Source organism: Cheilinus undulatus, linkage group 10 (assembly GCF_018320785.1).
Source record: "Cheilinus undulatus linkage group 10, ASM1832078v1, whole genome shotgun sequence".
Lineage (NCBI taxonomy): Eukaryota > Metazoa > Chordata > Actinopteri > Labriformes > Labridae > Cheilinus > Cheilinus undulatus.
The window spans coordinates 42,006,555-42,025,094 of NC_054874.1; the positions used below are offsets into that span (position 1 = coordinate 42,006,555).

General features: G+C 38.8%; 1 protein-coding gene across 1 annotated transcript in view; it reads left to right on the forward strand.

Annotated features, from left to right (window-relative positions):
* Nucleotides 1-9,404: 9,404 nt before the first annotated feature.
* LOC121516149 (Bardet-Biedl syndrome 12 protein-like) overlaps nt 9,405-18,540 on the forward strand; it is a 148,600-nt gene continuing 139,464 nt past the window's right edge. The window contains exons 1-6 of the mRNA XM_041797247.1: nt 9,405-9,558; nt 10,096-10,266; nt 13,014-13,085; nt 15,190-15,315; nt 15,517-15,640; nt 15,861-16,028. Coding sequence (XP_041653181.1) covers nt 9,405-9,558; nt 10,096-10,266; nt 13,014-13,085; nt 15,190-15,315; nt 15,517-15,640; nt 15,861-16,028 — 815 coding nt within the window. The remainder of the gene's footprint in view (nt 9,559-10,095; nt 10,267-13,013; nt 13,086-15,189; nt 15,316-15,516; nt 15,641-15,860; nt 16,029-18,540) is intronic.

Consider the following 18,540-nt stretch of genomic DNA (forward strand, 5'->3'; position numbering starts at 1 on the left):
TTCCGTGCTGAGCGAAGAACCTTTTAATGGACAAAAAAACCTCTCAACCTCTTCATCTGAGCAGCTGTAGGTTGTGATTTACACAGCTTTGTATTGTGGGAACATCAACATCTTCTGTATGCTGCTGAAGGACTATAGTATCTATGGTTCTACCACAAAAAAATTGCAGAGTGGGGAGACAAATCAAATTTATCAGTCATTGAATTTTGTGGCTATGATCAAATATTAATACCTGAATAACACACATGATATGAATGGTTTAACAATGCAACTGCACACATTCATCATGACATCCTCCATACTTCAAAGGTGCAAAAGGTTATAAATTCAATCATGCAATAACTATTTCACTGCCTTATATCCTGGCTTTATAATGTCATATGGTAAGCACAGCACTAGCTTCATATATAAATAAATGATCTAACAATAGGCCGATAATTTCTGCATACATTAATGCTATCTTTGTCTATAGGTTAACTGAACAGTGTTATTGTTAAGGTCACATATCATGTTAAATGACTAATCTTTTTTCCCTTGTCTTAGCTTCTTATGGGCAGACAGACAGGAAGATGGAGCATGCAAACTCATTTCAGACCGTGTCCTTTCCCTTTTTCATAAGTGACTGATTAGAGGAGTCAATTTAAACTCCCTACACAGTGTGGGTGGTTTTCCTGTGGTGATTTGCACTGCTTGTTGGCCATGATCTACTTGTTCCATTTTACTTTTTTACTCTCTCATAATTGCTAATCACTGCCCCTCATGAGACAACTTCAAAGTTTAAGGCGGGATTTAGAGACACTGTGGCTAGTAGCCTTTCCTTTCATAACTACCCCCTGTTAAACCGAATGTTTCGATTCTGAATGTTCCTGCAGAGTCAAGCCCCCTAACCACAGCAGCCACCCCCTCACACCTTTAGAGTCTCTCATATTGCCGCTGCAGACGACAGCAGTTAGGCTGGAATAATATTTCATTTTAATGCCTGGCTTTGGATTTAGCTAGTTAGAGTTTTAACTGATTAAGTCAAACTAACTTGCTAACTTGGACACTGCTTCATAACAATGCGCCATAAGAGTGGATTTGGAGTGGAGTTTTAATGTCTGTACATATGCAAAAAATACATTATGTGATGCTATAGTGATCATGTTTCACTTTTAAGCATCTACAGCAGATAAAATGTCATGAGCAGCCCATTATATTTGGGGAGGGTATAGACCAGGGGTGTCCAAACTTTTCCAATTAGGGCCACATACAGAAATTTATAAAGAAGTTGGGGCCACTTCAATATCCACAAGGCGGTTTATATGACATTGATTAAGTCAGAGGCAGAATAAAGGAGGAGCTGGGATGGAGGAGGGTTATGAGAGTGGCTTGTAGAGAGAGTAGCAGAGCCTGGCCAGGCAAGAGCAGTATGAATAAGGCAGCATGAGAGTGATTGGCCAACTGTGTGCTCAGAGCAAAATCAGCTGGCCGTCAGCTGATGAGGCCTTGTGTTTGATCAACGGAACAGAGCCTGGCTCCATGGCCAAAAGACAATCATTTCCAGGTTTTTGGGGATGCCTATCAGATTTTTAATGGGGCCCTAGTTGCCACTTGCTCAGCCTCTAAAATATTATTGGTACTGCTATTTGCTGCTGAAAATCATCAGGGTGTAAGGAAACAAGACATTGTTATTTTGATTGCCAGTATTATATACCATGTACAGTAGTGTCTCAGTTTAGTCACAAAAAAACACATCAATAAATTCTTCTTGCTGAGATGTTTGTTTAGAATAAGCATGGTAGGATGGTCTTGTGCTGAAACTATGAAGTCCACACAGTGACACACAAGCTGCATATTCAAATGTCGGCCATATTTCATTTTATTTCCAGAATTAGCTGCTGGCCGAACAGAATTGGACCCTGGGCCATACTTTGGACCCTTTCATTAAAGAGAGAAAAACCCACAATGGTCAATGAAATAACTTGAAACTGACAAAAGTAATAATAAATACAGAATGACTGAAAAATAATGTGAAAATCAGACATTGCTTTTGAATTGTGATTCAACAGAATCCTTAAAAAAATAAACTAATGAAACTGGCCTGGACAAAACTGATGGTACCCCTAGAAAAGATGTAAAATAGTTTGTCCATAGGTACATGTTAAACTAAGGTATGTCCTGTAATTAGCAGCACAGTCACTCTGCCTATTTAAAGGGTGAAAAGTATTCACTGTGTGTACCACACTGAACATGGACCACAGAAAGATAAGGAGACAGTTGTCCCAGGAGATTTGAAAGACAAGCATGATATATGTAAAGGCTCTAAGACTATCTCCAAGCAACTTGATGTTCCTTTGACTACAGTTGACCATATTATTCAGAAATTTAAGGTCCATGGGACTGTAGCCAACCTCCCTGGATGTGGCCGCAAGAAGGAAGTTGGTGACAAATTGAAGAGACAGATACAGACTCCAATTCAAGGTGCTTCAGAGTCAGAATGCAGTATCCATCCCTGTTTGAGCCAAAGTAAACTTAATGGAACATATTGGAAGATTCCAATGTTGCAAGCAAATCACAAAAAAGCCAGACTGGAATTTGCCAAAATACAAATGACAAGCAACAAAGCATCTAGGGGAATGTCCTTTGGACAGATGAGACAAAACTGGAGCTTTTGGTAAGTCACATCATCTCCATGCTACAGCTGCAAAAATGAAACATCCAAAGAAAGAAGACTGTAGCTAGTGTGATACATGGAAGAAGCTCAGCTATGTTCTGGGGCCGCTTTGCTGCATCTAGCATAGGGTGTCTTGAATATGTGCAGGGTACAATGAAATCTCAAGACTATCAAAGCATTTTGGAGTGAAATGTGCTGCCCAGTGTCAGAAAGCTTGGTCTCAGTCACAGGTTATGGCTCCTCCAACAGGATAATGACCCAAAACACAGAGCTAAAAACATCCAAGAATGGCTAAGAAGAAAACATGGGACTATTCTGAAGTGGCCTTCTATGAGCTCTGATCTAGGACCTATTGAACATCTGTGCAAGGAAACATGCAGTCTGGAGAAGACACCCTTCAAACCTGAGACAGCTGGAGCAGTTTGCTCATGGAGGGTGGGCCAAAATACCCATGGACAGGTGCAGAAGTTCCACTGAGAGATACAAAAATCACTTGATTGCAGTGTTTGCCTCAAAAAGGTTTTGCAACAAAATACTAAGTTAAGGATACTATCATTTTTTTTCCAGGCCAGTTTCATTAGTTGGTTTTTTTAAATGATTCTGTTAAAGGTGCAGTGTGTAATATTTAGCCTATTAGCATTTAGCAAAACGAGCTTGGTTAAAATGAAACATAACATTTATAAGCAGATTGATCTAAATTAGTGTTGACATCTGATAACACATTTTTTAAATTTATGTTTTAAATTTACTTAGAATAAGCCTTTTATTCATACATAGGGAGGGTCCCCTCCAAGGACGCTGCCATCTTGGATTTTTGCATTTTGCCTGTTTCTATGGCACCATGGAAGGAACCAAATAACAGTTAAGCATGTATTGATTTTTAAACTTCACTGGTTCCCACAGTTATCACCAGAGAAATGAGCATCACACTCCAGTATTGACTGTTAGATGATGATAGTCCCATTTTTACACACTGTACCTTTAAACCACAATTCAAAAGCATTGTCTGGTTTTCACGTTAATGTGTGGGGTTTTCTCTCTTTAACGTAAGGATACCAACAATTTTGTCCATGTCTGTATGCACTGGTCCCGTGGGAATCTAGACTCAAGCCCAAGCCCAAATCCACATAAAAACAACACAATATGGGTTTTCCTCAGTTAGTAGAGCAGACATCCCTTATACAGAGGCAACAGAGCTAATTGCACAGGTGCAGGTTTGACTCCCGGTGCTGATGCTGCTTGGTGCGTGCCATCCCTTTCTCTCTCCCAACATTTCTTGTCTTCCTAAATATTTCATATACAGTTGAGAAGAGCAATCTATCTGGGTGCTTTGCCCAAATAATGCCAACCCCTTTTAGGGTGAAAACATTCCATCAAAATGAATGGTGATATCTGGGAAAGACGGGATCTTTGGTGATTTAAAACCTTAACATCTAAAAACAGTGCAGTTTAACTGTTACTAGGAGCCTAAATCCAGTGGCCAGTTGGTTAAACACAAAAATGAGGACTTTTCTGAGCATTGTAAATTAACATTATAAATAAAGTTCTCGGTGTAAATGGGCCTGTTCAGACTTTCTCTGTCAAACTGGACAAATGGCCTCATCTTGTGACCAGAGATGCGATAAACTGACATCACAAAGCTTACGTCCTCATTTCAACCTTTTCCAATCTACTGCCATTTACTTTCAGGGCTTGCTTTCACTTAAATGGGGGTATCTCCCTCTTGAGAGCAAGAATTAATGTTTGACTGCTGTTATCAACACCTAAACAGTCTTCAGTTGCTGGAACAAGACAATGAATGACAAGATGTTTTCTAAATTAATGTGTTTTACTACTGATTGATGCTTCTTGAAAACAAATGATGTAATACTGTGGTTTCCTCAGTTGCTCCACCCCTCTCTTTTCCTGGCATTGTATATAAGTGCTAAAAAACAATGCCACAAACCTTACAAAGGTGTTAAAATGTTAACTCATAGGATATTTTCTTCCATGAACGTTTCCTCACCTCACGCTGTAGCATAAAGGTCAGGGCAGGCCTACACACAGAAATGAATGGGCTCCTGAATGATCAAGCCAATGGCCCCTCTGGAAATTCTAAAATATTTGTGTTGAATGTATGCGCTTAGCCTTTCAAAACACCTCTCTGTTATTAACAAATTTATGTCTATTTAGGAATAGACAATCACATGCTCACCAATAAAATCCATCATGATCAATCTAATTTGGCTTTTTGACAAAAAAAAACTCTTTAATGTCAAAGGTAAAACTAATTTCTACAAAGTAATTTCAATCAAATAAAAAAGCAATGAATATAATTGATTTTATAAATTATCGCTCTCTTAAAAGTGACTGTCCTAATTTAACACAGGTCCAGGATCACCTGAGTTCAGTAAATGTTTCTTGGGTGATTGTAGTATAAAGACACCTGTGTCTGGAAGGTCCAGTCACTGGTTAATCAGCATTCCTGGCTACCATTACAACATGAAGACAAAAGAACACTCCAAGCTACTCAGCCAAAAGGTTGTTGAAAAGCATACATCAGGGGATGGATACAAGAAATTTCAGAGGCACTGAACAACACCCTGTGTTCAGTTAAAGCCATGCAGAGCATGCAAGAAGGAGACAAGTGAAAGAGTCCACCATGACACCTATGACTACTCTGAAGGAGCAACAAGCTTCAGCTCATGATGGGAAAGACTCTGCATAACTTTTTCCTGGGTTCTTCTCCAGTCAAAGCTTTATGGAAGAGTAGCAAAGAGAAAAGCCACTGATGAAGAAAACTCATTTAATCTAGTCTACAGTTTGCCAGAATGCATGTGGGAGACTCCATGGCAGAGCAGAAGAAAAATCTTTGGTCTGATGAGACCAAAATGGTGCTTTTTGGCCATCAGACTGGACGCTATGTTTGACGGACACAAAACACTGTACATCACCAAAAACACACCATCCCCACTGTGAAGTACGGTGGTGGCAGCATCATGCTGTGGGGATGCTTCTTAGTAGCCGGACTTGAAAGGCTTGCAAAGTTAGAGGGTAAAATAAATGCAGCTACATCTAGGAAAATCATGGCGGACAGTCTTATTCAGCCTGAAAGAGAAAAACTTGGGGGAAGATTTATTTTCTAGCAAGACAATAACCCGAAGCATACAGCAAAAGCTGTACAGAAATGGTTTAAAGACAACAAGATGAATGTTCTGGAGTGGCCGAGTCGAAGCCCAGACCTCAATCTAATAGATAATTTGTGCCTGGACGAAAAGGGCTGTTAATGCCCAGTCCTTGTACAACCTGTAGAAAGAGCTTGAGCAGTTTAGTAAATAGATAAAAACAAGTATTGTTAAATATGTACATGTGTGGTTTAGTGGTTCTGATTAATATTAAACTCTGAATATGAACAGCACATACAATGAATGCAAATGAATGGATCTGTCATGATATCCTTGGTAGTTCAACTGAAAAAGAGCTTACAGATCCAGTCATCTAATAATTATTTTTGGCAACAATTTCATTTTGTTTATGACTTCAGATATTACTATTATCAGGATATATTTGCTGGTAATGCTTTCCTGAAAATATCAGGCCAAGTTTCCAGTAACCTTTCCTGTTTTTGTGTGATTTCCTGAGACTTAAAAGCATGAGTGTGCAGTGACGTAAGCTGAAGCACATTATTATTTCTAAAGAGTAGGTGAGGGAATTTCCTAACCTACAAAACTTGTCACTTGCAGGACACATGCAGAGAAGAAAATACAAAAAAAAAAAAGAGTGTTGCTGAGTTCATTGTGTTTTAGTGAGGATGCAGAGATGTCCCTGTCGTCATCAAATGCAGAGGAGGAAGCTACCTCTGTGCAGACATACCACAACTGGTCATCATGCACGCAGGTGGGGATGGGAGGTGAAGCCCCCTTTCATGGACTTACACACCTTACATTTTATGGTTGATTTGTCCTCTCCTTTCTTTGTTCAAGCTATTGAAATAAGCTAGTTGTTTAAGCTATTGAAATAACAGTGTTATGATGATCTTTAATCCCCTTACTATAAGTGAGAAATATGCTTATGTAGATCTGACAATGGCCAAAAACATCCACATGGTGGACATGGGAGTCATCACCCCAAAATGTTGAGAAAAAAACTCTTTATTTTCTGTGTTTAAGTGTATTTTATACACTTTATAATGAAGGCGTGTTTCTTTTTTGTATATGCAAAGAAAACAATTAGGCCTATTTCTTTTGAATATCACCCTAAATGTCTAGTTTCCCCCTTCCACACAAATTGTAACAGTGCCATTTATCATCCACAGTCTGATAATGCCTATGCAAAAGCAAACAGAGAAGTTTTCTCTCCTTTAGTTTTGATTATCCAGATTTAACAAATATAACGATAGCTGGCATTGTGGTCTGTGTTTTTCATTCTCTCTCTCTGTTCATATGAGCAGAAAATGGTTTGAATAACTCCTGTTTTGATTATCCCCAGCCTTGTCCTCAGAATTTGCTGGAGCCCTGAAAACCCAGAGAACGGGCCCAGCTCAGTAATGATTTCTAGAAGACACGAATGCATGTGTGTTGGAGCAGTAGCGTTGGTGCTAGCGTCCTTGTTGGCAAACGGGAGTGTTGCCACCAATTAGGAAAACCATCAGTTAACTGGTGAATTTTATCCGACCACCGAATCATATAAACTAAACTTACTTTGGGCTCTAAGGTATTTTAAAATAGCTTGAAGTTGAACAACAGACTTTAAATAAAAAAAAAACGGGATGCTATTTTTAAACAGTGCAGGTGGATCTCTATTACATACGATCTCTGCACGCCGTCAATCAGAGGACGACTGCCGACGCACGTGCGTCAAACACACCAACGGTCCAGAGGCTTCTCGTGCACGGTGAGACGCAAAGCAGAACCTGTTTGAAACTAAATACGATAAAGTGTAACCTTAACGATACTTTGTTTATTTGTCTACTTTTAAATTATTATATGAGCACGCAAAGCTTACAGTACGACTAGGGTGTTGAATATAAGGACCTGTTTCGTGTTAGGTGAGTTGAAATACTTTTTGGACATTAGCTAAAACTTTAGTTTAGCATCAGTGATTTTGAAACAGTAAAGCTGATGTTAACGAAAACTGGAAACTCGACAAGTTAGCAACTTTAATACCGGCTATACGCTTTACTGTTCAACTTTAGAAAGTGTATGCCTATTTCAAAAGTCTAACGTTACATTTTGACGTTATCTTGTATCATCATTTAAGTTTTTAAAACTGTAATGTACAAAGACTTCACTTCCATTATGCATAACAGGGAAAAATGGCGGAATATTATTTTGCGTAACCCTGACGTGTGAAACAATTCAAGTCAAATTGTGTTTACCACTTTTCACCCACAGGGCAACCATACACTTGAAATGTACCAATTGACATCTCTAGACACTTAACAAAACTGTTATATAACGTACAAAGACTCAACATTATGTACGAAAGCACGATGTTATCGACATAATGTACCGATAACGGCTCATTTCGGTATCAGCGGATGTGAACATTTAAGTTTTTAATTGTTGGTTGCAGAAAAAAATATTGAGTTAAGTCAGCCTGAGCTATAGCATCCTTTGCAGCTTCCATGTTGGCTTTACACTAAGCCTTAAAGTTTGGATATACTGCTAAAACATCCCTTGAGCTTGTAAATAGAAGATGAGTACCTGCCAATAAGTGCCGCATTCACAGGCATTCAAACAATCAAATACATAAATGATTTTACTATAGGCCAATTCTTTGACCAGGACTCTCTTGAACATTTTTTTTTTTTAATTTTAATGAGCTTTAGCATCAATTGAATAGACTTCCAACAGCATAAGAACTTATTACATGGAAAAGATTGTGTGTCAAAAGGTATGTGATCTAGATAAACTTAAAACTTTGTGTATGGGTGTCTTTCTGTGTGTGCGTTAGTGTTGTACAAGTAATTTTATTAAAGGCTGACATTTCCTGTGTACTTTAAAGGTTTACAAAAATGCCTGCAGAAAGGCCTTTAGATTTACAGTAGTGCCACTATTGCACTTTGTGCATTTCTGGTAAGTCTTAAAATTGTCCTTCTTTTTTGTTGTTGTGAAAGCTCTCAAGATGTTCCCTGCTGGTGGATTCGCCCAAGGATCTAGAGGAGCATGTTTTGCACATATCCTCTCAAAGAACTTGCCTCCAACATCTGGACAGACAAAGGACCCTCTGCCTTCCTCCAATCACCCGAACAGAGATATCAACCAAAATCTGACATGGAAGGAAAAAAATGGTGAGATGCATGATTGGATTTGGTTAACTTCTACTTTAATCTCTACATGAATTTTTGTAATCACAACTCAAGTGATCAACATTAGTTCCAAACTAAACCACTGACATTTTTTCAGATTGTATTGCAGGGTGTTTATCAACGGTGTTGTCACAATACAACCATTTTAAAGTCAGTGTAATACTGGGAAAACAAATACCTGTTTCACTGCCACAACATTAAAAACCAGGTCCTAAGCATCCAATATTGTTATTTTTTACTTTTCAGTTATCCAAATTTGCAGGTAAATTTCTACACACTGTCTTCATTACATAGATAAATGTATATATGCAGTTTTGCATGTATTTGTGCAACATTTATTGACTCAAATCAGACAGTTTGGAAAAGTTTGCCTCCATTTTAATTTTTTACTATTCCTCTTCCAATCACATATCTTATGAGACAGATGTTTTAAGATCCCGTCTCATTCCAGTGCTGCTGAAAATGTGTCATTTGAAAACTTGCAGTGATGAAAAAGTATCAACTACACCCAAAGTACTGATTGACAGATACAGAGATGGCCAAACAAACGCTGTGTCTTTACTGCATCAACTTGCCCAGGTTTTACAGTTCCACCTGGAAATAAGAGAGACCACAGGTAAAATCCTTAGCCTGTCTTACAGTGTACCTTAACTGCACTCAATGGGATTGAGGGTTAGCCACAAAATCTACCAGCTCTCACTTTCTCTACTTGGAGTTAAAAGTTAGAGTTAAAGGTGCAGTGTGTAAAATTGGGACTGTCAACATCCAACAGTCAATTCTGGAGCGTGATGATCATTTCTCTGGTGATAACTGTGGGAACCAGTGAAGTTTAAAAATCAAAACATGCTTAACTGTTATTTGGTTCCTTCTATGGTGCCATAGAAACAGGCAAAATGCAAAAATCCAAGATGGCAGCGTCCTTAGAGGGGACCCTCCCTATGTATGAATAAAAGGCTTATTCTAAGTAAATTGAAAACATAAATTTAAAAAATGTGTTATCAGATGTCAACACTAATTTAGATCAATCTACTTACAAATGTTATGTTTCATTTTAACCAAGCTTGTTTTGCTAAATGCTACTAGGCTAAATATTACACACTGCACCTTTAAATTAGTTTTGAAATTTCTAACTTTGACTCTCTTGTTTCCTCAGGTAACTTGCCAGGCTTTTATTTTGCCTTTTGTGTGGTCATTGATGGGGTTGAGTACAAGACTGGCATGGGCCTTACCAAAAAAGAGGCTCGGCTCAAAGCATCAGTCCTTGCCCTGGAGGACTTCCTGCCCACCCTGGAAACTCTGAATTCAGGCCTGCCTGAAGCTTCAGGTTAGGGTCTAAAATCTTACTGAAGAATAATTAAAACAAAACATGATCAGAGTTGTTTCCTTTTCCTTTTTTATTTTTCAATAAATGCTCTTACTATGGTTGCCTTTAGACCTGAAATTTAAACTTGGATATGATTTGAGTAAAAATCAAACTATAACAATACTTGCTTTGATACCACAGCAAAAAAATATAGAAGTCATAGGAATCCAGTATAATGTAATGTATTTAATGTATCTATGTAATGTTTTTTTTCTCAAACAAATTGCAGGCAGGCTCTTGTACACTTTGTGTATTGCACAAATACATCTGCCATGTTTTAGAACCAAAGTATCACCAACTTGTTAGTGCATTTAAGACAATGTGCACACCCATTGAATGCTGCACACTTTTTGACACTGTTTATTAAACCAACAGAAATGGTATTGTTTCAAAAAACATCACACTGAAAAAGTATTGACTTATCAAAGATTTGGCAAAGTTAAAACTTGCTTGATTTGAGATGCATGTCGAGACAAAATTATCCAAGCCCCCCCACAGTGATGATACTTTGGGTGGAATTTTTACTATCTATTTTCAGCTTGAATACAGCAACGTATTTATTGGACATCCATGAGAAAAGTTCCATTTGTTTCAGGAATATCATGACAACAGTATTATCTGAATAGTCAGTAGACTGCCTGCATCGCTTTTTGGCTGACCGCTGAGGTAAGCCCTACAGATGGCTCTGTCTGTATCTGACTGAGTGAGTGATGCTACTTTCAGAGCCCTACCATACAGAGTTGGGTTTGGTTGTACTGAAAGCCGTCGTAATGGCTGCCTCCCCTGCTGTAAATACCTTAGATATAGCTTTAGCATTTCATCCGTTTTACTAGAACTGGGCCATGTTCTGTATGATATAAAGAATGAAAACAACCCTACAAGCTTTTTATGTTGGAAAAGATGTGTTCGCTCCTCTGCCTACCTGCTTCAGCAAGAGTCTGTGATCAGGGAAAGGGTTAATTGTTGTGTGAATGCTTGTATGCAATGGCTGCTAGTGGAGTGATTACCTCAGTCTTAGCCACAGCTGCACTTTTGTCAGAACTGGACAGCATTTATTCATTAAAGCAACACTCAAAGCTTTCTGTGATAGAAAAGGTGTTTTAGCTCTTCTGCAGACCTACTTCAACATTTGATAGGTAAGTATGTGATAGTTAAGGGGTATAGGGGTTACTTGTTGTGAGTGGTTGTATATTGCTATTGAAGTGATTCGCTTGGACTTAGCCACAGCAGTGGTTTCTCTGAACTGGACAATGAGTCTTCATTAAAAAAGCACAGAGAGCAACACTGAAAGCTTTTTGTAACAGAAAATATGTTTTCACTCTTCTTTAGATTATTATAGTGGGCTTGTCCAGTATATATCCAGGGCCTGCTGCCGTGCTAGCTGTTAGCTTAGATGTCACTGTAGCAGAGAGCCACACCAAAAGCTTGTCTTGGCAGAGAAGATGTTTTTGTGCGTCTCCTGTAGTGATATGGCCCCTCCCCGCAAAAAAAGAGCACTGAATGAAGTGAGGATATTTTCTCTTCACCATCCTGCCAAAACCAACACCATAAAGACCCTTCCTCATCAACATAAGGCCTGTGGTTGACTTGATGTGTCTGTGTCAGTGCATTTGTTTGTGTACAACTTTTAATTAAACAGATGCGATAAAAGAAAGGCGGAAGGGGAGGGGGATGATATTGCTCAGAGCTTCATGCACAGAGAGAAGAAAATATAGCTATAAAATTTTAGGTGACCAGTTAAAATAAGTTAGGCCAAAAATTAAAAATAAAAAACTCATTCTGCTAGAATACACAATTTAGTCAGGCATTTCAACAGGCAACCCAGATAGTTGTGGCCAGCCATATACTAGGTTTAAACCTAATCTTGTTTATATAATGTTTATTTAGATTGAATTTGGTATTACTGTAGGCCAGTGATCATCAACTGGAGACCCTGGGGCCACATCAGGTTCCCCGTGGGTTCCCATCCGGCCCCCAAGTAATTTCAAAATTCAGAAAACTTCAAGGAAAGACAAAAAAAAATGCACATTGTTTAACCTTTTATTTTTCTTCAAGTTAAATACCTTGCAACTTATCAAATAAGAAGCACATGTGGAATTTGGCATGGTAAATGCCTACTTATCATTATCTTGACTAAGCTGCTGTTTTTTTAACCAATAGTTCACACAAGGCTCTTTGAGAGTGTTATTTCCCTTTCTTAGAATCTGCGCAGAAGATCTGTTCCCTGCATGTGTTTTTGGCCAAACATGACAGTATATTAGGATCAAACTCAGCTTCAGAAATATGTAGCTAAAATATCTCAATTGCCTCCTTGTGGCAAGCTGCAGTATAGGTGATAGGGACTGATCTCACTGTTAAGAGCTTAAAGTTTCATTAATTTTGGAAGGAAAAGAACAATATTTTTTACAAGAATATGTTAATTAGACCCGAATGTTGATTTTGTTTTAGTTTATTACAATGTCTGCCCCCCACAGCATCTGTCAAGAAATAGCTGGCCCTTGTGTGAATGGAGTTGATGACCTCTGCTGTAGGTATTAGCTTACTAACAGTTACATTAGGAATAAAAAAAAGATGATGGAAGTATGGACTTCCCAGTTTATCACGTAATTAACATGATACAGGCTCAATATAGGTAAGTTTGAGTAGAATGCGTTGTCTTTTAGATTGCTTTTATCATCTTTACCTTCTGTGCTGATTTCTTTCTTTAGATGTCCCTCCACCCTTGCCAGTTAAAGAGGAGCCCTCCATCTCTGACACCCCTCATTGTCGGGCCATTCATGGTAATTTTTTACTCTTGTATAAAAGTGCTTTACTATTTTATGTATGGCAACACAGTACACCTTGAAATCAGAATTTAGCTCAAACAAACAGATGTAAGGTAGTATGTTTTTAGGGCTGGGCAACTAATTGAAATCTGGTTTTAATCTCAGTATGTCCTGATGCAGTTTTCAAATCACAGAGGGTACAGTATCTTTTTGACCTGAAATTTAGTTTAAAATACCAGTTAAAACATTTTTTGAGGCAAAGATGTTATGCTCTACAAATCCAACAAACATTAAACTGTCAATTTTTCATTAACAATTTGCAAAAAATTCTTTCTTGGTTTTTTGTTTTATATTATAAATGAGAAAAAACATAATATACTCAGTTCCTTCAATACAACAATTAATATTAAATTAGCAATATGAGTAAAAGTGATTGCATTAGATATATTTCCAAAATTGTTAAGCCTAAAGCCCGGTGTACACTGTGCCATTTTCCTGCGATTCGGCCATGAATTTAGGGTCGCATGACTCACTATGAAGTCAGGCCGACTTTCAGTCGGATCGGGCGTCTTTTCTCGTGTTGTGTACAGGGGGTACGACAGCCGTCCACAGCCTGACTACGACCTGACGACCTGCTCCTGACTGGTCAGGAGGATTTCTGGCATGTTTGATATTTTGGTCATACGACTCCAGACACTTCACAGTCGAAACGCGAGCAGAAGGAACAACTTTGAGGGATTGTTTTCCTTTGTAAACTGTCAAACAACATCCTAAATTACCATGACAATGGCTAGAATGACGTTCTGATGCCCCTCCACCCCTGCTATGATAAAGTAAATAAAGGAGCAGGAAATATTCCTACTTGCGGACCTGCAGCTGACACAGAGGTGCTACTGTTTGTGTGTATGAGACAGAAAGAAGTAGCGAAAGAGAGAGAAAGCGGGAGGGATAGAGGGAGGAGATAGAGAGAATACAACTGGAAACACTCCACCCTCAGACCCTGAGACTTTTTAAAAAGGAAACTGCGGGTTTCTGTCACAGTCTGTCCCGACCTCACTCGCACAGTGTGAGCACTCAGATTGTGCACGACATTCTGCCACGACTGTCATATGGCCGGCTTGAAATGGCACAGTGTATACCCAGCTTAAGTGAAAGTTACCAAATATTGTTTATGATGTAGAATGATTTGTTGCTTTTTTGTTGATAAACACATAAGATGAGGAACTTAAGAAAATAATCACATATTAAATCGCAATTTTGGGGGGGGGGGGGTCACAGATTATTTTCCCAAATCCTTCAGCGGTATGTTTCACTTTTGTGTGACACAGAAAAAACTGGTAGACCTCACGGCACAATTATTTTCTGTTCACATGCTAATTTCACTCTAAAACAAGAGAAATTATGGTGAGGTAGTGTCTAGGGTTTTTATGATACCAGAATATCAAACTTTTATAGGATACTAGTTGATACTCGTTATATATGTTTTAATATCAAACCTACAAAAATAGAAGTCTTAGGTACCCATCATTGGGTAGTTTCTGTTTTAATTACCAAAAGTGCTGACAAACTCTTGCGCATTGTTTAAGTTTCACAAGACATTGTCAATTTCGTGGCTCTGTTCCCTTCATTACAACTTTCTCATAAACAAATGCTGATTTTTAAAGTTAAGGTTCCTAAAGATACTGTTGACTTAAAACAAAAGAATAATGTGTCATTTAAACATATTATAAAAAGTACTGAGGTACTGACAATTTGCATAGCATATAGACCCATTTCAGCTGTTTTCCAAATTGTTGAAACAATCACCCATCTCACTCTTCTGTTTTTTTTGTGTGTTTGTTTGTTTGATTGTTTTTTTGTTGTTTTTTTTTTTGCTTTTGTACTTTTGGGCTAACATTTTACATAACCATACCCTGGCCATATACACTCTTAATTTAAAGCTAACCTTTAGGTCCAATTTGATGGTATTTAAATCTTTATTAAGGGCACTACATACATTTTCAGTTTGATAAATCTGGGCTACAGGAGGTGCAACATATGTTTAATATTGTTTTAGTTAAGATTATCTTTATTGATACAAATAACTTTTTTTCTTCTTTTCATCCTTTTTGCTGTTCAGAAAGGAGGAGCTCAGTTAACAACCAGATCCCTCAGGCTGTTAGGGATCAGCTTGTTAAACTGATGAACAGCCACTCAGAGTTTTCTGCTTGTGCTGGAACAATGGCAGCATTCATCCTTCAGACATGTAAGTAATTAGGGATGCCCAAAATGATCAGCATAACATGAGTATGGACAGATAAAGGCTTGTGTGATGTGGAAATTTCTGCCTTTATTTACAACAGTAGAGCAGTTAATTGTGTTAAAACAAATAAAGACAGTTTAAAAAAGAGTGGCCCACAGTTTGTTCACCAAGTTTAACTCAATTTAACTTCCTCTGTCCTTTTAGCAAGTGGATATGAGGTGGTCTCTTTGGGCACCGGGAACTTTAATACAAAGGAGAGTGCGTCTACCTGTGGACGGATTGTGCATGATTCTCATGAAGTGGTTTCTGCAAGAAGATCACTTATGAGGTTTGTTCTACTGAACTGTGGCTGGTTTTAATTTGGCAGCTTTTAGTTGATAAAGGAAAAAGCAGTTTGAGTGTTAATGCCTTAAAAGAACTGGAGGAAGGTTTTTTGTTTCCTTCTAGGCGACATTTCCAGAAACAGACTATGTTGTATACCAGTGTGGCTTCTAAATTTTATTATATACCTGTGTAATTTAATTGATAATGGACCACTGCTCTTTCAGGTTTCTGTACCGGCACCTGCTGATGTTCTTCAGTAAAACGGCCAATCTGACACAGAAGTCGATCTTCCAGCAGAGCAGCAGCAGTGGCCTTCTCTGCCTGAAGAGCGGCATCACACTCCACCTCTATGTGAACCGGCTGCCAAAGGGTGCTGCTATCCCTTCACAGCTGTGAGTGTTAATCACTGAGTTCTTTAAAGCTCAGTTTAGGTTTGTGACACTACTAGACAGGTTAAAGCCCAAATCACACCATTGCGCCATGTTGCATCGTGCACACCCAAAGCAGTGTGTCAACAGTCAAACTTCCCACCAGCCACTGCTGGGCCAGGTGCTTGATACCAGAGCTGAGAGCCCATTCAGGACAGTTGCCTGCTTGCTTGTCAAGCCACAAACATCTGGTTGCAGGACACTGCAAGCAAATTAATGTGAAAAGGGGAATATAAGGGTTGTTTTGAACGGCTATAAATGTCAATGTCATTAACTAAAGTCATGCTTTGAACTTTAGAAATGATTGTATGCATCTTTTTTAACTTTTTACACACAGAAACTTTAGCTTGTAACTCTCCTGACTCCTCCATTGTCAGCAGATCATGCTTAAATGCATAGCTGAGTGTTGACGGGCTGAATTTCTTGTGTAAAAACTTAAAAGATAGATGTAATCATTTTCAAGAAGCAGATAGAGTGCTGTGATAAAGTATTTGTCCTGGTTCCTGATTTTTTTTGCATAGTTATCACACTTAAATGTTTGGATCATCAAACCGATTTTAATATTTCACAAAGACAACCCAAGTAAATACAAAATGCAGTTTCTAAATGATGATTTTATTTATTAAGGGGAAAAAATGCAAACCTACCTGTGAAACATGTGAAATAGTAATTGTCCTCCTTGTTTACATCATAAGTTAACTGTGATTTACCACAGTCCTTGGAAAGCTGAGTTCAATTTCACATGCCACACCCAGGCCTGATTACCGCCACTTTTTTTGAATGAAGAAATCACTTAATTAGAAGCTGTAAGACAGTGTGAAGTAGGCTACAAGATCACAAAAAGAAATGCATCATGCCACGATCCAAAGAAATTCAAGAACAGATGAGAAACAAAGTGATTGAAATCTGTCAGGCTGGAAAAGGTTATAAAGAAATTTCCAAGGCTTTGGGACTTCAGAGAACCATGATTAGAGCCATTATCCACAAATGGAGAAAACTGGAAACAGTGGTGAACCTTCCCACAAGTGGACGGCCAACCAAAATTACTCTCAAGAGTCATTAACGACTCATCCAGGAGGTAACAAAAGAACCCAGAATGACATCCAAAGAACTTCAGGCCTCACTGGCCTCAGTTAAGATGAGTGTTCATGACTCAACCGTAAGAAAGACACTGGGCAAAAATGGCCTCCATCTGAGAGTTCCAAGGCGAAGACCACTGCTGACTAAAAAGAACACAAAGGCTCGTCTCACATTTGCCAGAAAACATCTTGATGTTCCCCAAGACTTTTGGAGAAATATTCTGTGGACTGACGAGACAAGAGCTGAACTATTTGTAGGGTGTACAGCCTGTTACATCTGGCGTAAAAAATAACACCGCGTTTGACAGAAGGAACATCATACCAGTAGTCAAACATGGTGGTGGTAGTGTGATGGTCTGGGGCTGCTTTGCTGCTTCAGGACCTGGACCACTTGCTGTGATTGATGGAACAATGAATTCTGCTGTCTACCAGAAAATCCTGAAGGCCAACGTCCAGCCATCAGTTCATGCCCTCAACCTCAAGCGCTCTTGGTTATGCAGCAGGACAACGACCCAAAACATACCAGCAAGTCCACCTCTGAATCGCTGAAAAATAATCAAAATCAAGTTTTGGAATGGCAAAGTCAAGGTCCAAACTTATTAGTGCATCTCAAAAAATTTGAATATCATGAAAAAGTTAAATATTTTTTGTCACTTGTCTCTGAAAGTGAAAACCATATATTATATAGACTCATTACACACAGAGTGAAGTATTTCAAGCCTTTATTTCTTGAAATATTGATGATTATGGCTTGTAGATAAGAAAACCCAAAATTCTGTGTCTCAGAAAATTAGAATATTACATAAGATCAATTTAAAAAAGGATATTTTCAACATAAATGTCAGGTTTCTGAAAAGTATGTTCATTTCTATGCCTTCAGTACTTGATTGGGTATCCTTTTGCATGAATTACTGCATCATTGCGGCATGGCATGCAGGGAATCAGCCTGTGGTACTGCTCAGATGTAATGGAAGCCCAGGTTGCTTTGATAGCAGCCTTCAGGTCATCTGCCTTGTTGGGTCTGGTGTCGCTCATCTTCGTCTTGACAGTACCCCATAGATTCTCTATGGGGTTCAGGTCAGGCCAGTTTGCTGGCCAATCAGTCACAGTAACACCATGGTCACTGAACCAGCTTTTGGTATCTTTGGCAGTGTGGGCAGGTGCCAAGTCCTGCTGGAAAATGAAATCAGCATCTCCATAAAGCTTGTCAGCAGAAGATAGCATGAAGTGCTCTAAAATGTCCTGGTAGATGGCTGCGTTGAATGTGGACTTCAGAAAACACAGTGGACCAACACCAGCAGATGTCATGGCAGCCCAAATCATCACTGACTGTGAAGACTTCACACTGGACTTCAACCAATGTGGATTCTGTGCCTCTCCACTCTTCTTCCAAACTC